Below are 21,820 nucleotides of genomic sequence, written 5' to 3' on the forward strand. Positions count from 1 at the left end.
GAGGGGAGTACTGCCTCTGCCCCGACACCTTTCTAGGTCCTACTGTCTAGAGACCCAACTGTACAGCAATTCTTATTCTTAGATCACTTTGAAACCTTACAATAAATCCTCCTTTCAATTTAGACTGATTTGGGGAAGTTTATAATCCTTGAAAACAAAAAGCACTCATTAGAATATTGTCCAAGGATGACAGATTACATTCATGCATTTAATATTTAATTACTCTTTCCTCTCCTCCATATATCTTGGAAGAATAGTCTGCACTCCCTGTTTCTACACCCTTACTTCCCAGCCAATCATTTCTCCCCATGACTCTCCTGAAACTGAACTAGGTATGACCTAACTGTTCCATTCAGTGGATACTTCTCAGTCCTTATTTGAATTGACATCTCTCCAACATTCACACATGTCTAATACTTGCCTCCACTTGTCTCCTGAGTGCTGGACCTACATATTTCCACCTGCCTAGTGAACATCTCTGTTGGGATGTCCATACCTCTAGTTCACACTTGTCTTCCTCACCAAACCTGTTCTTCCTCCTCCTCTATTCTTCACCTTAGTTCCTTCCAGCCAGACTACCCACAAGTCAGTAAGTCCTATTAATTCTCCTAACTTTCTTGAAAATCTGTTTTTTCTCTAGCCCCAAAGCCATTGTCTGATTCAAGCTTTCATCATCCCCTGGATTAACAACAAGAGATGCAGAAATTCTGATTCAATGGAGGGACTTGGGAATTTTTTTTTCTTTTTTTTTAAGGATTCCAAATGATTCTAATGTGCAACAATTTTAGGAACTAAAACGTTATTACTTTCTAGCTGGTCTCTTCCTTTATGGAGCCATCCTCTCTACACAGCTACCAAGTCAACATGTATTACTGAAAATACACCAAGTATCAAACATTAATGTAGGTCCGACACACTAAGGAAGAAAAACAAAATCCCCACCCTAAGGGAGCTCAGTCTAGCAGTGGAGAAGTCAAGTATCACAAAAACAATGGAATAAGTTTTGCAGAGATCTATATACTAAGTGTTTTAGTATACTGAGCTACTACACACTAAGTGTTTATTGAATGCTGATACTGTGGTGAGTCTTCATGAACATTATTTCATTTAATCCTTCTACAATACTGTAAAGTACATATTATGCTCAATTTACAGATAAAACAGCTGGGTCTCAAAGAGCCTGAAATTTTGCAAATGATCTCACGCTCGTGAATAGAGGAGGCCAGGGCTTAAATGATGGTCTAATTCCAAAAGCCCATTCTCTTAATTAGTATGGGGTGCTTTGGGAGAAAGAAAAAATAGCAAGCAACTAACTCCTAGTATCCCCTAAACTGAGCAGTGTGGACAAGTAATGGTAGGGCACTCACAGCAGAATAAAGAGCTTCTATGGAGATGTGAAGGAATGAGAGATCAGGGGAAGTTGTGGGAAACACAGTTAGTGAGGATGGCAAGGTCAGTGAATGTACAGAGGTACGTGGAGATGAGCCTGAAATGGAATCTTTTTTCCCAAGGAACCAGAGCAGTATCGGCCTTGCATGCCAAGGTAGAGAGTCTGGACATCTCCTATGGGTGCTGAGTTGTCACCAACAGATTTTAGACAGAAGACTGATTCACCTGATACACTTTTTATAAGGATTATAAGGGGCAAATATTTTTGGAGGGTTTTCCTTATTACAAATTTGATTATTTAAAAACCTTCCGTGGCTCCATATTGTTTACTGTATAAAGTCCAAAATCCTTTCCAGTCTCATCTCATAACTATCCCCATCCACATGCGAAAATATTCACAATTCCCCTATGCTGTGCTAGGCTGCTTCAGGTTTTTGCATTTGCCTGGTCACTGTCTGTAAAAATGCCTTCTCTCCCTTGTTTCTCCTTGCCTGAGTCTGTTCAGCTTCTGTAAGGCCTTTAACAATCTCCATTCCGTCTCTCTCCCTCCTCCTTTCACCACAGAATTAGTTACTTTTTCTTTTGCACTCACATTCTTCCTCTGTATATCTATTGACACATCACACTGCTTTGTAATTATTTAAGTATCTGTCTCCCCCATTAAATCTCTGCCAGCCCAGCACAGTAATGAGCACAGAATGTTCAACAGTATGACAAATGACTTTCTACACACACACACACACACACACACACACACACACACACACACACGAAGTTAAAGAAAAAAAAGATAACAAGGGAGTGATAAGAAAAGCATTCCTTGAAGAAATCTGAAGTATGTAATAACAAAAAACCAACATTAGCAGCAAATAACATTTATAGAGTTTACTGTGTGTCAGATACAGCTGTAAAACCTTCACATGTATTCATTCATTTAATCCTCACAACAACTCTATGAGAAGGGTACTATTATTATGACTATTTTAATGAGCCACAGAGAAGTCAAGTTACTTGCCCAAAGCTACCCAGCTAGTAAATAGGGTGCAGATGCCACCCCAGGCAGTCTGGCTCCAGAGTTCAGGTTCTTTTTTGTTCGTTGTTTTTTTCAGAGTTCAGGTTTTTTACCAATAATTATATTGGGTTGCCCAAAAGGTTCATTCGGTTTTTTCCATAAGATGGCTCTAGTGGCACTCAGTCATCTTTAACTTCATTCAGAACAATTTTGTTAGACTGTATGTGACAGCCGTCATATCAGCATGCATTAAAAAAAAACTTATCAAAATCAGTGAATTTGGGCTTCCCTGGTGGCGCAGTGGTTGAGAGTCTGCCTGCCGATGCAGGGGACACGGGTTCGTGCCCCAGTCCGGGAGGATCCCACGTGTCGCGGAGCGGCTAGGCCCGTGAGCCATGGCCGCTGAGCCTGCGCGACCGGAGCCTGTGCTCCACAACGGGAGAGGCCACAATAGTGAGAGGCCACAATAGTGAGAGGCCTGAGTAACGCAAAAAAAAAAAAAAAAAAATCAGTGAATTTTTGTGTAGCCACTTTAATGTTGAAGATGGAAGGAAAAAAAGCAACATTTCGGCATATTATGCTTTATTATTTCAAGAAATGTAAAAACGCAACCGAAATGCAAAAAGAAAGATTTGTGCAGTGTATGGAGAAGGTACTGTGACTGACTGAACATGTCAAAAGTGGTTTGCAAAGTTTTGTGCTGGAGATTTCTCACTGGACGATGCTCAGGGTCAGGTACACCAGTTGAAGCCATTTGATAGCAATCAAATAGAGAAATTAACTGAGAACAATCAACATTATACCATGCGGGAGATAGCCGACATACTCAAAAGACATACTCAAAATATCCAAACCAAGCGTTGAAAATCATTTGCACCAGCTTGGTTATGTTAATCGCTTTGATGTTTGGGTTCACATAAGTTAAGGGGAAAAAACCTTCTTGACAGTATTTCCACAAGCCATTCTCTACTTAAATGTAATGAAAACATTCCGTTTTTTAAAACAAATTGTGATGGGCGATGAAAAGTAGATACCGTACAATATGTGCAACGGAAGAGATCGTGGGGAAGAGAAATGCAACACCACCAACCACACCAAAGGCCAGTCTTCATCCAAAGAAGGTGATGTTGTGTATATGGTGGGATTGGAAGGGAGTCCTCTATTATGAGCTCCTTCCAGAAAACCAAACAATTAATTCCAACATGTACTGCTCCTAATTAGACCAACTGAAAGCAGCACTCGACAAAGGGCGTCCAGAATTAGTCAACGGAAAACGCATAATCTTCCATCAGGATAACGCAAGACCACATGTTTCTTTGATGACCAGGCAAAAACTGTTACAGCTTGGCTGGGAAGTTCTGATTCATCCGCCGTGTTCACCAGACATTGCACCTTTGGATTTCCATTTAGGTCTTTACAAAATTCTCTTAATGGAAAAAATTTCAATTCCGTGGAAAACTCTAAAAGGCACCTGGAACAGTTCTTTGCTCAAAAAGATAAAAAGTTTTGGGAAGATGGAATTATGAAGTTGCCTGAAAAATGGCAGGAAGTAGTGGAACAAAAGGGTGAATACGTTATTCAATAAAGTTCTTGGTGAAAATGAAAAACGTGTCTTTTATTTTTACTTAAAAACCGAAGGCACTTTTTGGCCAACTCAATACTATCTCTTTAGCTCAAGCAAAAGACACCAGTATAAGGATACAGTTCTAGCCTTGGTTCTTTTATATTTTAATCTTTTTTATTCTTAACACACTAAAAATAAATCTACACAGTAAGAAAAAATTCCACTTCTTAAAATTCGCTTCAATAAATGAGTAATAATTTCATCAAACTTAAATGTGTAAATAATCTGGGACGCCTTCCCTAACATCTTAGTTTAGATCAGGGCCCTCTTGCTGTACGCTCTTGGGGCTCCCTGTGCTTTCCTTCCTAACATTCACCCAAGGATGTGACCATATACTTATGTGATCCTTTCAACAGTTCCTCTGTCCTCCCCTGGATACTCAGCTCCACAGGGGTTCATGTCTATTTTACTCATCAATGCAGCTTCAGCATATAGTAGACCCATAATAGATGTTTGAGAAGTAGATATGTCCAAAAGGTCTTCCCTATTCATCACTTCTTTTTTTCTGCTCATGTTGCCATCATCATAATGCAAATCATAATTACTTAGTGCCAAAAATATTAAAATAAATCTCATCTGATCTCTGCCTATATTCTCCTATGGTTTTATACATCTCATGCAACACTGACAAATTAATCTTCCTAAAACATTCCTTTACTCGTTCAAAAAATATTAACTCCTACTATGTGCCTAAAGGAAACCAGAACGTCACACCAAAATATGTCACTTTGGCATATTATTTTTAATTAAAGGCATTTAAGGAACAGCAGGTACAAGAAGGACATTCTGGGGACTTCCCTGGTGATGTAGTGGTTACGAATCTGCCTGCCAATGCAGGGGACTCGGGTTCGAGCCCTGGTCTGGGAAGATCCCACATGCCGCAGAGCAACTAAGCCTGCGAGCCACAACTACTGAGCCTGCGTGCCAGAACTACTAAAGCCCGAGCACCTAGCGTCCCTGCTCCACAACAAGCCAACGCAATGAGAAGTCCATGCACCGCAACGAAGAAGAGTAGCCCCCACTGGCTGCAACTATAGAAAGCCCGCAGGCAGCAACGAAGACCCAACACAGCCAAAAAAAAAAAAAAAGGACATTCTGACCCTTCTTTTACTTTCTGAAAGCAGGAGATAAAACTCCCGTGTGAAAGGGACCCTCACTATACCAGGAGTAAAGAAGACGTCCTCATCACTAGAGCCAGAGAATTTAGGGCTGAGAAATCTGTACAAACAAACCTTGTTAAACTAACCCTTATCTTCCGAGTTACTTCTTCATCATTTACTACCTCAGCCCAAACCCCTTTGTCTTGTCAATTCTTCACAAATCTTGTTTCTCTGTCTAAAAGTTGTAAACACTTCCTGCTCTGGTCCCTTCACGTCTTCATTCTCTTGTGAAGGCTCCCATGTACATGTAAAAATTTAATAAAATTTGTATGCTTTTCTGCTGTTAATCTGTCCTAGATAGTCTAATTCTTAGGCCCAGCCAGAGACCCAAAGAGGGTAGAGGAGAATTTTCCTCCCCTACATACCAAATATATTTCACTGCTTAATAAAATCCTATTAATTTCCTAACGCCTATAGAATAAAATTCAAAATGTCAAATTTGTCTATTGAAAGAAATAAATAAGAAGGAAAACTACCCCAGACCTTGGTCTCTAATACCATTCCCCCCTAAAAGAAATAGGGCTCCTCAGAGAAATGGCCAGTTTCAGCGCTGGGAATGGGTAGGTAAAGGATAAGGTTGGAATACCTTACTACGCCAGAAAGTAAGGAAGAGTTCAAAAAAATGATAGGGGCATGACAAAAGGACACTGGAGCCACCTGAAGGGACTCCCACTGTTCAAATCTGGGACAATTTGAACACCAAAATAATTAAGTACAGTGATGAGTTATAGGCCATTTTTATAAAAATGAACTTACGAGTCCATACCAACAGGAAAGGAAGGAAGGTAGGTAAGGGTGGGGGGCAGCGGGGGGGAGGGGGGAGGGAGAGATGTGAGGCAAGGGAGGGAGGGGAAATCCAAGAACCAATTGGTAAAGGTGCAGGAGTTCTAGAGTAGGAAAATCATCATCTTGCAGTCATTATGGTGAAGACTAGATCAAGCAAGAATCAACAATGGTAAATATAGGAGAAATTCTTGATAAAGAACAGGATATTTGCATAGTCTTATAAGTATCTGCCTATTTATTGCAAAGGAAGAAAAAATAATCATTATGATAAGGTCAAAAAATTGGGCTACACCTTGAATTTTGACAAGGTAATCAAAATTAACATCACCTATGAAGGACAAAAAGACATGGGCCTCCAGATGTAATAACCAGAGATGGACACAACAAATTCTAGGCCACATTTCAGCCAAGAATGCACAATCTCAATCTACTCACAATGAAACGTCAAACAACACAACATGAGGAACATTGTAAGGAAAAAAAAAAGCAGGAGGCGATCTGTATTCTTCAAAAATGTCATAAATTACAAAGAAATGCTATGGAAATGTTCCATATTAAAAGAAGCTAAAGCAACATGTCAACTACATATAATACCTAACCCTAACTGACCCTATACTGGTGAGGGGTAAATGCTACAAAGGACATTACCAGGTCAACTGAAAAAAAATAGAATTATGAATAGTAAATGGAATCAATGTAAATTTATGAAGTTGACAACTATACTGTAGTTATGTAAAAGAATATCCCTATTCTTCATTGAAGCATTCACAGGTGAAGAACTATAACTGATCCTCAAGTGATTCAGGAAAAATAAAGAAAAAGTACACACATACAGAGAGAGAAAAGAAAAAGGATAGGAGAACAAAGTGTTTAAATGATAAAGCAAATAGGATAAAATGTTAATAAGTAAATTTAGATAAAGAGTATACAGCTGTTTCTTGTATTATTTTATTCTTGTAACTTTTTGTAAGCTTGAAATTGGTTCCAAAAAAATTAAAAATTATATATGTATTCAACTAGACCTGCAATACAGTAGCCACCAACTATATGAGGCTGTTGAACAGTTAAAATATGGCCTGTCCAAAGTCAGATGTGCTGGGACTTCCCTGATGGTCCAGGGGTTAAGAATCCGTCTTGTAATGCAGGGGACGCTGGTTAGATCCCTGGTCAGGGAATTGGGATCCCACATACCGCGGGGCAACTAAGCCCGCGCACCACGACTAATAAGCCTGCGCACCACAACTAGAGAGAAGCACACACACTGCAACAAAGAGCCCACGCACAGCAACGAAAGATCCCATGTGCCGCAACTAACACCCGATGCAGCCAATAAATAAATAAATAATTTTTTTTTAAATAACAAAGTCAGATGTGCTGTTAGTGCAAAATACACACCAGATTTCAAAAACTTACTATAAAAAAAACTCATCTATAATATTTAAGATACCTCAATAATTTTTCTATTGACTATATGTTCAAATATTTTAGATAGATTGGGTCAAAGGAAATATATTTTAAAAAGTAATTTCACCTCTTTTCACTTTTTTAAAATGTGGCTACTAGAAGCTTTAAATTATGTATGTGATTCCTATTTGCATTGGACTAGAGCTAGAAGATCAAGAATCTCCACAATGAGGTGTCACACTATAAGTTTCTCTCTCAATTTCTTTCTGCTCTAAACAGAGCTCTCTCTCTAAGTCACTTGGTTTTAAGCTACTCAAGGGTAAGGATCAGTTTTACTCACTGTTGTACCTCCAGTATCTAGCACATATCCAGTGTTATAAACATTTGTTTATTGAAAGGCAATATGCAAGCAAAGGCAGGAGGGAGGGCAGGAAGAATGAAATCATTCCCACCTCTGAGTCTTTGTTTATACTGTAACTCCTTCCTAGAATAAAAGTAACTCTCTTCCTCTCCTAATCACCTTTTCAAAACCCCATCTCTTGCCCATTTTCTCCAAGGAGACACTTCACTCTAACAGGTTCATTCTGTCTGACTGGTCCTCCTCTGTATTACTACAGCCTTCACTGTCTATATAATTTACTTTGGCACTTAATCATATAAGTTCCCTGAGAGAGAGGTCAGATCTCGTATTTTTCCCGTATCTTCCACAATGACTGGCATAGTGCTAACCATATGAGTTGAGTGGTGGAGGAAAGGGCAACAAGGTGCTAAAAAAAGGAAATGGATTGAGTTGGGAAAACTTGGCTCTAGTCTCAGCTTTGACATCTAACTGTGTTGCCTTAGATAAATCACTCAATCTCTCACTTCCTACTTCCTCATTTTTAAAATCAGAGAGACTCGTTACCCATAAAAGAAGCCTTCTATTTCCACAATTCTAGAATTAAACCCATTTTTTTCTTTAGCAATCTTCTTGATATATACCAATAAAAGGAAATCTAATACACTTAAGGATCTTAGAAATAGCAAAGAAGTTTATAAACTGCCTAAAGTACTAAATGCTGATGTCTTTCCAGCCATGAAGCACTTTAAATCCCCATTTCTCTTCAAAGTCTATTAAGTAAAATAATCAATACATACATATTGGAGCTACCCCAATTTTTTTTTTTTTCAGATTCTTATAAGCCTCAAAGAAACACCTTTTAGTTGCTAATAGAAAAAAGAAAAAGAACCAGAAACTAAATTTTCTATAAAGTACCCTAGGACCTTATCGGTGATGTTCAAAGATGCTGAGTTACAATTGATTATAAGCACATTATCTGTTTCTTCTTTCAAAAATGCTACTTACAGGACATTATTCAGGGACTTCCCTGGTGGCACAGTGGTTAAGAATCCGACTGCCAATGCAGGGGACAGAGGTTCAAGCCCTGGTCCAGGAAGACCCCACATGCCGCGGAGCAACTAAGCCCGTACGCCACAACTACTGAAGCCCAAGCACCTAGAGCCCGTGCTCCGCAACAAAGAGAAGGCACCGCAATGAGAAGCCCCCGCACCACAACGAAGAGTAGCCCCCGCTCGCAGGGACTAGAGAGAAAGCCCATGCGCAGCAATGAAGACCCAACGCAGCCAAAAATAGATAAATAAATTTATTTTAAAAATATAAAAAATAAAGGACGCCATTCAGAAGAAAATTACAACAGGTAAAATGAAAAGGTCATGTGAAAACAGAATGCTAAAGGTATGCGACTTAATTTCAAAGCATTAAGACCATTTCAAACAAATCTCTAAATCAGCAAACTTAGTTTTAATCTTATATCTTATGACCTCTGCTGAGAAATAAGATTATAAGGGTGGAGTAAAATAAAATGGTTGCCATGTTACATAATTTAAAGATTCAAGTCATACTTGTTAGTAAATAGCACCTGTGGAGTTCATACTAGTAATACAAATTACAAGATTTCTTTAAGGCTTTATCCAAATACCCCTATTAAATGCTGAGCATTAACAGTGACCCATCTGTAAGAGCCAAACTCCTCCCAGGTGGCTCTAGGTCCTCTCCTGATCTGGTCTGAGCTACCTCTGCAGCCTCACCTCCCACCAATCCCTGCATATCATTTCACTCCCTAAACTTAAATGTTCACATTCCCCTTAATATTACTTGCCCCATTTTACGACTTCTTGTCTAGGCATTTGCGGTTCCCTCAGCCCAACCTGCCCTCCACTCTTCTGAGCTGCAAATATGCCCTACTCCCAGAAGCTTTTCCTGATTGCCCCAAAACCCTCCCACAAAGTGGCCCCCAGGCACTATTCATTCTTCTATTACAAAGAACTGCCATTATTTTTAAATGTCCACTTCCCCAACCAGCTGTGAGTCCTAAAAGGCGGGCCCATATCTTATTTAACTGGTTCCCAGCCCCTAGCAGATGCTTTGCATTTACTGACACTCAATATAAGGACATTAAAAAAAGGAAGTTAAGTGGTTAACGATGAGAAACAATTCAAACTTTCCTATAAAAGAGTATATAAATTTACGACAGTGGTCTCAACCAGGGCAATTTTGCCCCTAGGTGACATTTGGCAAAGTCTTCAGATATTTTTGGTTGTCACAAGATGGGGGAGGGGACTTGGGGGTGCTACTACATCTAGTGGGTAGAAGCCAGGGATGCTGCTCAATATCCTACAGTGCAAAGGACAGCCCCCAACAACCAAGAATTATCCAGTCACAAATACCAATAATTCCATGGTTAAAAAACTCAGTTGTCAACTGACTTATTCATGTGTGATGATTCCTTATCATACCTCAGCAATAACCAGAATAAATTCCAGTTTTGTGGTTTCAGCTGAAACTTCTGTAGCCATCGATGTGTATGCACCAACACTCAAAATGATCTTTATATAATCGTAACGCTTAACAACATTAAACCAAGAGTACTGGAAAGCAGTCCATATTTCTGAAAACTAATCTACAACTACTAGAAGCTACTCTTAAGTCAGTAAACACTTTATTTATAAACTATAAAGCAAACCACAGGCGAACTAATTTTCAGCTGTGGAATTATGCGACAAAAACACAATCTGAGGCATGAGGTAATCAGTCAGGTCTGACAAGAGAAAAAATCTCTAAGTAGTGGAAGTAAATCACGCACAGGTGTCTTTAATGTTGAACACAGCAACTGATGACCAGAGTAAAGGGCATGCCCTCGCTACTGCCAAAATCAGCGCTTATCAAGATTTCAAAAAACTCTGACAAAACATTGCAAAAAATCATCAAATGTCAATACAGGGTGGAAGATACAGAAGTTAACTACTTCTCCCCCGATATATGACCAAGTTCCACATGACTTGAACATTTCCCAAAGCTATGCAGGAGCAAGGACACTCCCTTTCTACACAGTGGATGACTCAACTGTCTTTGGTACATTCCTTGACTGCATGCTACAAGTTCACTAACTCCTCTTGCCCTTGGAACTAGTTATCCTACTCTCTCAGTAACCAACTAATGGGTTTGGCACCAACTTTTCAGTCATTTACATTTTGTTGCACCCCATCCGTCTCAAAAGGAAATTAAAGGAAAAAAAAAAAAGCTAACCAAAACAAAAAATTGAGTAACAGTGACTCCTATAGAAAAGATTTTGTTATTCTAGGAACTGATTCCTAAACAAAACACCTACAGCTTTCCAGTGCTCTAATCTTTGTATCTTCAGGCTTTTCCAGATTTGACATAGAGAGAGCACTGGCAGAAAGTAAAGGAGTGTACCGTTGGATTAAGCTGACAACGGATCTATACTTGCATGGCTCAAACAAAAAGGTACCGGGCTGGGAGGGGAAAACGCATTTTTAAATGGGGGGGGGGGTGTGTGGGGTAGGGGAGTTGCCAACAGTGAGTAATAGCTTCCTTCGCAGCTGACTTTAGCCAGTTAAGTGTCGGTACAGCGACTGGGCCAACGTTAGGCCGGGTTTCACCACATTACCCTGCAGTGCTGCCCAGATGAGAATCCGCGTGAGGCAGGTGCGTGTCGGGTAAAGTTGCGGGGCACGCCGGGCGGGGCGCTGGGGGAAGAGCCGAGCTAGCCTCCCGAGGTCTCCCACCCGGCGTGCTCCAGCCCGGCGGGCGGCTGGCCGGCCGGACCCGGGGGCACTAACTCTCCATTTTCACTGCCATTCCAGAATCTGGAAGGAACGCGCCGGCGCCACACCCTCCCGCCCGGCAGCCCGCTCGCACTGACAGCCCGCGCGGGTGCGGGGCCCGGGCCTGTGAGCCGGGGGCCGCGGAGTACCCGGCCTGCTGCCCTGCCGCCGCCCCGCCCGCCCCCTGCCCCCCCGAGGCCCGCCCCCAGAGCAGACGACCGAGGCCTAATCGCCGCCTGGGCTGCGGGGCCTAAAGGAAGGGGCCGGCGCTGAAGAGGGGGCGGCCACGCCGCCGCCGCCTCTGCTACTCAGCGAGGCGGCGGCTTCCGCGGCCCCGGGCTCCGGCTCTCCCGCTCACGTGCTCCTGAAAGACGGTTTCACTCTCTTACCCTCTGCAAAATCCTCCTTAACATGGTTTAAACACCACCCGGCGCCGCCCCGGTGACTCTCCAAACCTTCTGTGGGGCCACTCAGTACTCGGGGGTACGCGGGAGGGAGGGACTGAGCCAGGAAAGGACTGGGAGGAGGTCGGGGCGAGGCTGTAGCGGCGGCCGCTCGGGCTGCCCCGACTTCCCCACAGGCGGCGAGAGGGAGCGCGCGCGAGCGAGCAAAGAGGTAGCCAGCGAGCGCCCGCCCGCCCGCCTGCCGGGCCGCCCCCGTAACTGACAGCTGGGCGGACCCGCCCGCCACCGCCCCGCCCTCCCGGCCTGTCCATCCGCGGGAGGCGGGGCTGGAAGGGGCCTGGCCCGCCCCTGCGGCCAATCGGAAGCGGCGGCGGCGTGGGCGGTTGCGTGACGGACAGGCGGCAGGACGCTGGCGCCGCCGCTCCTTCCGGCGGGCCGAGGGACAACGCGGGCGCCGAGCACGCCTGCGCTCTGTCAGAGGACGCGCCCGCGCGCAGACAGCGTACTCTCTAGGGGAACCTGGAGGGGGTCCCTGACCGCGACGCAAGAAGGGGTCTCTGGGCGGGTACCTGCGACGGCACCTCAGACTACTCTGTAAAATATGTCACTGTGACCCCGGCCTTGGCCATTCCTGAACTGGATCCTCATTTCTGCTGGAAGCGCTTGGAAGCAAAGGAGAGAATCGCAGACACGATTAACTGGTCTGGTGGGCTTTTTTTCTCCCCTGGTCCAACCCCTGGCGCCTTTCCGTACTCCCTTCCTGCTTCTAATATCAGCCAAAGGGAAAGTAAAGAATCGGAAGAAAGGGTAGGAAGAAACTGGAATTTGAGTTGGTAAGAGAAGTTTGCGGTTGTCATCTTTGGACTATAGCAACAATAATGGACTGATGTCGCTAACATGTTGCACCATCTAAAGCCCACGCTTGGCCCATTCTCCTAGGGAATTTTAAATCCTCTTCTGACAATAGATGTATGAAGTGAATCTACCTTAATGCGTCTGTTTCATAGATTAAGAAAAAACAATGAGGTCACAGATAAACAGTGTGCCAAAACAAGGACGTGGACTTGGAAGTGGACTTGGACCTGACTTCCAGGCACGATGTTATTATTTAAACTCAAAAATCACAGCTGCGGAATCCTACCATTCTGCCAGTATTCACGAGCTAAGAGGTTCAACTTTACCCTGAGCGGGGGAAAGAGAAGCCTTTAATAATGTTTAAGTAGGAAAGGAGAGGAGGAGAATAATGCAACTAACCTTGCTGGGGGTGGGAGGGGAGGGTGGGGATCTGAAGTCTATTAAGCAATGAATGGAGCGCTTATCAGAAAATACCCACAGATCTTCTGAAAAAAATGCAGCAAATCTTATTTTCAAATTACTTAATGGAAAAGTGTTTTGTAAAATGTAAATAAAGCATTATATGATGTAATATGTTGTTTCCATCCAAAACATGTCTGTTTTTTAATGTGTGTCGTGTCTGTAGTGCAGCAAAACAGTCGTGCCTACAACTCATACATTATTAATCACTATTGATGATAGTGTACTTAAGTACTTCCAGGCAAACATAGCAAAGCACACACTTTTCCACCTTTCCAGACAGAGGTACTTTATTTTCAGACAGTATGGGAAATATTTTCACTGAAGCAGAATAATAAAACTGTGACATAATAAATATATTGAATAGATTTGGTCTCTGCCCCTGAGTGATAAGGTGATAAGAGCATCTTTTGGTGTAATGTTTGATCTACTGAGTGGTTGGGTGTCCCTAGATAGCTTTAGGGTGGGGGCTGAGTCATGATTAGAAGGTTGGAATTTTCTGGCCCACCTACTGGAGCCAAGAGGAACTTCAAGACTTAATCCCCATTGGCCAGTGATAGAATCAATCATGTCTATGTAATGGAACCTCCATAAAAACCCTAAATAACGAGGTTTGGGGAGCTTCCAGATTCAGGAACATCAAGATGCTGGGAGGAGGAAGTGTCTGGAGAGAACAGGCAAGCTTTGCACCCCTACCCCCATACCTTGCCCTATGCATCTCCTCCATTTGGCTGTTCCTGAGTTGTAGCCTTTGTAATAAACCGGTAATAGTAAGTAAAGTATTTCTGTGAGCCAGTATAGCAAATTATCAAAGCTGGGGAGAGTATTGTGGGAACACCCAATTTATAGCCAGTTGGCCCAAAGTACAGGTGACAACCTGGAAGTTTCAACTGGTATCTGAAGTAGGGGGCATTCTTGGTGGGACTGAGCCTTTAGTCTGTGGGGTCTGTGCTAACTCTGGGTTGTTAGTGCCAGAACTGAATTAAATTGTAGGACTCACTGTTGGTGTGCAGGGAATTGGAGAATTGCTTGGTATGGAAAAAAACTCCACACATTTGGTGTCATAAGTCTTGTAAGTAGAGAAAGGAAGCAGTTTTTTCCCTTTAAAGTGACATTTGTTTTTATTTTTCAAAAATTAGTTTAAAGCTGCTTATTAATGTCACATGCTAAGGCCTTCTCCACTGGAATTCTCCAGTGGAATCTTTTGACTAATATAATAGACTCTCATCTACTGATTAGCTAGATGGGTTATTCAAAAATCTGTGCGCTCCCCTGCAGCTTATGATAACTCCATCATTGGAATAATATACTAGGGAACTGAAAACTCCAAGAAAATAAGCAGTGGATGAGAAATAATCATGTAAGAATATCCTTCACTAATGTAGCAGCTTCCCACACAAAACATTCCTATTTACCCATCTGGCTGCTAGTTCCTATCCATTTAACTCTTACATCAACATTCCATCAATTCTTTGACTCCATCATGACCTCCAGTCCATTGGCCCTTCTTAACGTTCTTGCTATCGGCCATTTCCCTAGCATCCTCATTTCCATCAAAACCCAGCTTAAAGCTATGATCCAACTTTATAGCACCGCCACCTTTTGCAAATATGCTTAACTTCAGCTCTCTCTTCCTCTGTTGTTTTTGTCTAGCAGAACCCGAACTTGACTACCCAGCTCCTCTGTGCTGTACAGGAGCTGCTGAATATCACTAGAGATACATGTATACAGCTGGAGCTGCTGGGCTCATTTTACATTAACAGCCACAGATCTCAGACACTCACCACAGTCCAGCAACAATCCTGTTATACTTTCCTCCTGTCTTCTTTTAGATCCCCAAAGTGGCTTTCACACCTATAGTACTTTCACTGTCTTACCTTGCATTTTCTTCCTAACCCACTCCAATCAAGTCTCCTTCTCATCTACTCCAATGAGACTGCTCATATTAAGATTACTAACGATGTACATGTTGCCTAATCCAGTAATGACTTTATTATTTTTTTTTACTTTATTTGAGTCTTGTTCACACTGAGAACAAGAGACCACTCTCTCCTTGAATTATTTTATTCCCTTGACTTCCTTGACAGTATACTTTCTGGTTTTTCTCCTCAATGACCATTCCTTCTAAAACTTGTTTGAAGACTTCTCTACCGCATATCTTAATGTTAGAGAGCCCCCCACTCTGTTCTAGGCCCCTCCTTTCGTCTATGGCACATGGCCTAGAAGTGATCTCAACCAGTCTCCTGGCTGTAATTTTCACTTGTCTGCCCAAGTCTGTATCTCCAGTGCTGAACCTCCCCAGGTTTCCAGACTTGTATGACAAACCATCTACTTCATATTTCTTCTTGGATGTCTAATGAGCATCTCAAACTTAATATGACCCAAACAAAACTGTTTCATTTTTATTTTCAGAATTGCTTCTTCACCAGTTATCCTGTCTCAGTATGTCCTACCCCCAGCTACTAAGTTGTATCAAACCAGAAATCTTGACGTTATCTTTGGTTTCTCTCTTTATCTCATCACATCCCCTCCCTCCATCCAATCCATCAGAAAATCCTGACATGTCTACCTCCAAAACATACCCCAAATTTGCCACTTCTTTCCATTATCACCTCAGCCCACAGCACCTTCATCTCCTGTCCAGACTATTGGAATAGTTTCCTGGTTGGTCTCTCTGCTTTTACTTTGGCTTCCCTATAACCCATTCACTACACAGCAGCCAGAAACAACTTTTAAAAATGCAAATTAAAGAATGTCACTGCCTTTCTTGATTGTAGCTCCCCATCACAATCACAATAAAATCCAAATACCTTATCCTGGCTCACACAACCTGTCGATCTGGCCCTGCCTGCTTCTCTGCCTTCCACTTATAAACACTTAGCTTACTATGCCCCAGCCTCCTTGAACTTTTTTTTTTTTTTAACTTATATTTGGATGCGTTGGGTCTCCGCTGCTGTGCGTGGGCTTTCTCTGATTGTGGTCTTCGTTGCGGTGCGCAGGTTCTCATTGCGGTGGCTTCTCTTGTTGTGGAGCGTGGGCTCTACGCACGCGGGCTTCGGTAGTTGTGGCACATGGGCTCAGTAGTTGTGGCTCACGGGCTCTAGAGTGCAGGCTCAGTAGTTGTGGCGCACAGGCTTAGTTGCTCTGCAGCGTGTGGGATCTTCCAGGACCAGGGCTCGAACCCGCATCCCCTGCATTGGCAGGCAGATTCTCAACCACTGTGCCACCAGGGAAGTCCCTCCTTGAACTTTTATTCCTCAGCTGCACAAAGCTTACTCCTGCCTTTGCACCAAACAGTTCTTATTTAGGAAATGCCTTTCCCTGAGATCTTGTGATTAATTTCTTGGCATTCATAACTGCACTTTAAAAGTCATCTCCTCAGAGATAGCTTCAGGGATCACCTCATCTAAAGTGCTAAAGTGGTCTCCAGTCTATCACATTACCCATTCTAATTCTCTGCATAGCAGAGAAAACTATCATTTCTGACTTTTCTTTTTTCTCTATTCACGTCCCTCCCAACAAGAATATAAGGGTCTTGTCTCTTGTTCACTGGTGTGTCCCCAATAATTAAAACAATGCTCAACCCATGGTTAGCAATAAATATTTATTGATGAATGAATGAAGAAAGGAAGGAAGGTACTATGGCTTAAATGTTTGTGCCCACCTAAAATTCATATGTTGAACTCCTAACCCCCAAAGCTGACAGTATTAGTAGGTGGTGCCTTTGGGAGGTGATTAGGTCATGAGGGTGGAGCCCTCAAGAATGGGATTAGTGTTCTTATAAAAGAAACCATAAAGAACTCTCTAGTCCTTCTATGTGAGGATACAAGGGGTCTGTGACCCAGATGAGGCCCTTCACCCAACCACGCTAGCACCCTGGTCTTAGACTTCCAGCCTCCAGGACTGTGAGCAATAAATTTCTGCCACCCAGTCTGTGGAATTTTGTTATAGCAGCCTGAACTAAGACAGAAGGGTGTATAATCATTCCTATAACAGTTGCCTTACAGAGTTCCTCAAACTAAGATCTTCCTACTTGTGAAGATATAGTCCATATCTAACAATCTTGAGAGTGATCCAACATCTTTTGATCCTACTCAGCAGTCTTTTTTCTTTTGATATAATATATATGTGTGTATGTTTCTTTTTTTTTTTTTTTTTTTGTGGTATGCGGGCCTCTCACTGTTGTGGCCTCTCCCGTTGCGGAGCACAGGCTCCAGACATGCAGGCCCAGCGGCCATGGCTCCCGGGCCCAGCCGCTCCGTGGCATGTGGGATCTTCCCGGACCGGGGCATGAACCCGTGTCCCCTGCATCGGCAGGCGGACTCCCAACCACTGCGCCACCAGGGAAGCCCTGTTTCTTGACTCTTCAAAATTTTCCCAATATTTATGAGAAACAACTTATTCTCCACCTTTTGTAAATTAGAAATTTTTCTCCTTCTTAATTTCATGTGTGACCACCAAATAATTCATTTCCAGTTAGAAGCAAATCTATGAAAAATCACAACACAACAAGCAAAGTGCAGCTGATGGCTCTGTATAGGTAAAGCAAAGATAGTTTAGGGGCTCTAAGGAATACACACAGGACTGCTAACCAGCTATTTGGCAGCAATTCGTTTTTATTTTTCTCAACGGAATTGTTCACTTTTAACAAATTATGTTAACATCATTGAACCAACTAATTGAAGTCTAGTATCAATTTGTGCTTCTTTCAGCCCTTGAGGGAGGGATGAGGAGGGAGGCAAAGACGAGAACTTCAAAGGAGTGGGGAGATCCATGAATTCTACAGAAGTCCCTACTGATTTTCTCCAAGTTGACTTGAGTAACTCCAAGAAAAGTATCAAGTCTCCATTGAGTTTCTTTGGAAGCAGGTTTAAGGAAGATCCAAAACAATAATTATGTTTTAAGAGCTATTAAAAATCATATACATGTATATATATGTATATGAATACACACACACACACACACACACACACACACACACACACACACACACACATATATACTACGTATATGGCCCTGGCTAAGCCTATTGCATTCAAACCACATGTTGAGTTGGTAGAATACAAAATAGTCCATGGAATCATGTAGAGGTGGCACAACAAAAATTCCCATCTAATGTAAGTTGGTGCAGCCACTATGAAAAACAGTACGGAGGCTCCTCAGAAAACTAAAAATAGAATTACCATATGATCCAACAATCCCACTCCTGGGCATATATCCAGACACAACTCCAATCCAGAAAGATACATGCACCCCTATGTTCATAGCAACACTAGTCACAATAGCCAAGACATGGAAACAACCTAAATGTCCGTCGACAGATGAATGGATAAAGAAGATGTGGTACATATATACGATGGAATACTACTCAGCCATAAAAAAGAATGAAATAATGCCATTTGCAGCAATATGGATGCAACTAGAGATTATCAAACTAAATGAAGTAAATCAGAAAGAGAAAGACAAATACCAGGACTCCCTGGCAGTCCAGTGGTTCCACTGCAGGGGCACAGGTTGGATCCCTGGTCGCAGAACTAAGATCACACATGCTGTGTGGCATGGCAAAAAAAAAAAAAGAAAGACAAATACCATATGATATCACTTATATGTGGAATCTAAAATATGACACAAATGAACCTATCTACAAAACAGAAACAGACTCATGGAAATAGAGAACAGACTTGTGGTTGTCAAGGGGGAGGGGGTTGTGGGAGGGATGGGGTGGGAGATTGGGGTTAGCAGATGTAAGCTGTTATATATGGAATGGATAAACAACAAGGTCCTACTGTTTTACTGTATAGCACAGAGAACTATATTCAGTATCCTATGATAAACCATAATGGAAAATAATATAAAAAAAAGAATGTATATATAACAGAGTCACTTTGCTGTACAGCTGAAATTAACACAACATTGTAAATCAACTATACTTCAATTTAAAAAAAGTTTTTAAAAGAAAGAAAGAAAGGAAGGAAGAAAGAAAAGGGGGAAAAATTCACATCTATGATAAGAGGGTGAAATCTTGAGTGCCAACCTGACTCCTCCAGTCATACACAGAAAGTTCATGGTTGGGACTTTCTGACCTGAAAGACTCCTCATTCTGCTTGGGTTTTCCAAAACCACACATTTGGGGAACTAGGAAAACAGTGGGGAGCTAGGTTAACTCATCTTTTTGATCTTGTGAAGATTCTTTATTTTGCCTATTTGAAAAAAAAATCAGTAGTAAATCAAAATGAAATTGATGTTAAATCAAATCCAAATCATCATTCCTATCAGTCTTCTAACTGAGATCAACCTGTGGACCCCCTACCTGAACAGCTAACTAACATGGACTACTACAAAAGGTGGTGGTGTAGGCGAATTGTAGAAATGGAACTAACACCTGAAGTTCTGTTCTCACATGTTTCTAAAGAGTGTTTGTGAAGTCAGGTGAAGTGATTTAATGAGTTGGGTAGAGAGATGTCATCTGAGCGTTGGTCAGGGCTAGCATTTCCTTGGATTTGCTCAGTCCAGTGTTTTTCTAAGTATGTTCCTCCAAGCCCTAAGTGGTCCCTCAGAGGCCACCTCAGTAGATGGGGAGAAGCAAGCAATTGAGGCCCTTACATTATTCACCCTTGCATCAGCTGATGTAGCTTCACTTTTACCTGTTTTACATAATGGGTTCTGAGTGAGATTTGTTTCCAAAAAAAAGTAAAGTATCACTCTGGGGCCCAAAAGCAGAAGTATAATTGAAAATATTTTAGAGGAGGGGACAACTGAAATAGGTATGGTCAAAAGTTAAGAAAACCAGTAAGAAATGGTGAGGCACACCTAGGTTAGCAGCAGCAGGAGTTACCATATATCTAGTTGGACCAGTGCCCGAAGGGGCAAGAAGAGATAACAGTTAACCAGAATCCAGAGACAGCTATGAGAGAGAGCTGCAGGACAGAAGCTGTGACCTTCAGTAGGGAGTATTTAGAAAACACTTAGATGTGAAAGAGAGGATACCAAGGGACTATATGTCCTGTCTCCATTCCCTTCCCAACTTCTGGATTTCCTGCTTGTGCTTTCCACTGGCCCAACTCAATAAGGAGCGAAAAGGCAAGGGAGCTTGTGGATGTGGTAAGTCCCCTACATACGAACCTTCAAGCTGCGAACTTTCAAAGATGCAAATGTGCGTTCACCTGTCCAATCACATAAGTTAGTTCATGTGTCTGGAGTATATTGTCACATGCATGCATCCTCTATAAGTGGTTGTGCTTTTGTGTATTTTACTGTACAGTACTGTATAGAGTACAGTAGTACAGTATCTTTATTTCAAGCCCAGGATGTCCGGAAGCAAGCGTAAAAGCAGCGGTGATGTAGCTGGTACTGCTAAGAAGCACCAGCTGTTGTACTGTACTACTGTACGTTTCAAGGTACTGTACTGTAAGATTAAAAATGTTTTCTTTATTTTTTGTGCTTGTTTGTTTTTTATGTATTATTTGTGTGAAAAGTATTATAAACCTATTACAGTACATTACTATATAGCTGATTTTGTTAGCTGGGTACCTAAGCTAACTTTGCTGATCTTACGAACAAGCTGGACTTACAAACGCGCTCTTGGAATGAAACTCGTTTGTATATAGGGGACTTACTGTAGTGAGTGGATCAGTTTCAGCCTCAAGAGGCAGAGCAGTTAAGACCTTGTGTTAAATAGGAGTCAAGCTATCCTCCCTTTGGAGAAACGTTGGAAAATAAACTAGATTCAGTATGTTCATATACACTAGATCTAAGCTATGAAGAGCAAAGAGCCTGCCCAGTGCTAGACATGTCATATCTGCTGTCTATAGCTCTATGTTAAATATTATAGGTGAGTTTGCTGAGGATCAGAAGTTTGGAATTTATCCATGCCTACAAAGCTGATTCTTTCCATATACTCCATTGAAGGGAAATACAAAAATAATGGTCAGCATTTTAAAACTCTTTTCCACTACAAAGTTCTGGAAATGGATAGTGGAGAATAGTTCCACAACAATGTGAATCTACTTAATGCCACTGAAGGATACACTTAAAAGTGATTAATATGATAAATTTTATGTTATGTATATTTTACCACAATTTTTTTAAAAAAGGAGATAGAGATTGAACACAGAGGAGGAAGTGGAAGACATGACAGTAGAAGCAAGAAGCTGGAATGATGCAGGGAAGAGGTCCTGAGCTAAGGAATGCAGGCAGCCTCCAGGAGCTAGAAACATTCTCCCCTTGAGTCTCCAGAAGGAACCAGCCATTGAAGATACCTTGACTTAAGCTCAGTGAAACTGATTGCAGCCTTCTGACCTCCAGAACTGTAAGGTAACAAATTTGTGTTTTTTGTTTGTTTGTCTGTTTGTTTAGGATGCAACATGTGGCATGCGGATCTTAGTTCCCCAACCAGGGATCAAACACATGCCCCCTGCAGTGGAAGCTCGGAGTCCTAACCACTGGACTGCCAGGGAAGTCCCAAATTTGTGTTGCTTTTTTTAAAAGAAAATTTTTTTTCAATGAGCAATATAGCATTGAATTCAGAGTTTATTGATTGTGACACAGTGTGTAGTCAATATCTGTAAATGAGTTTTGAAAGATAGGAAGGAAGGAAGGGAGG

At 42.0% G+C, this 21,820-nt stretch overlaps 2 protein-coding genes across 8 annotated transcripts in view; one reads left to right on the top strand and one right to left on the bottom strand.

The window, feature by feature from the left end:
- The window catches only part of EEA1 (early endosome antigen 1), a 143,849-nt gene extending 131,688 nt beyond the window's left edge, over positions 1–12,161 (bottom strand). For all 7 annotated transcript variants that reach the window (XR_004483140.2, XR_007470299.1, XR_007470300.1 and 4 more), the window contains exon 1: positions 11,890–12,161. Coding sequence is in view for 4 of the 7 variants with exons in the window: in XM_004269545.3 (XP_004269593.1) it covers positions 11,890–11,913 (24 nt within the window). In the remaining 3 variants the exon portion in view is untranslated. The remainder of the gene's footprint in view (positions 1–11,889) is intronic.
- LOC117201164 (sterile alpha motif domain-containing protein 1-like) lies at positions 11,148–13,330 on the top strand. The gene is made up of 2 exons (XM_033427740.2): positions 11,148–11,381; positions 11,540–13,330. Exons 1-2 carry the CDS (start codon positions 11,361–11,363, stop codon positions 11,771–11,773), a joined length of 255 nt encoding a protein of 84 aa, XP_033283631.1. The 5' UTR covers positions 11,148–11,360; the 3' UTR covers positions 11,774–13,330.
- Positions 13,331–21,820: the final 8,490 nt, after the last annotated feature.

Source organism: Orcinus orca, chromosome 11, assembly GCF_937001465.1.
Source record: "Orcinus orca chromosome 11, mOrcOrc1.1, whole genome shotgun sequence".
NCBI classification, from domain to species: domain Eukaryota; kingdom Metazoa; phylum Chordata; class Mammalia; order Artiodactyla; family Delphinidae; genus Orcinus; species Orcinus orca.

Coding starts and splice junctions, on each gene's coding strand:
- LOC117201164 (XM_033427740.2), top strand. CDS start 11,361: ATGAGAATCCGCGTGAGGCAG. Junction 11,382..11,539: donor TGAGAATCCGCGTGAGGCAG/GTGCGTGTCGGG, acceptor CTGCCATTCCAG/AATCTGGAAGGAACGCGCCG.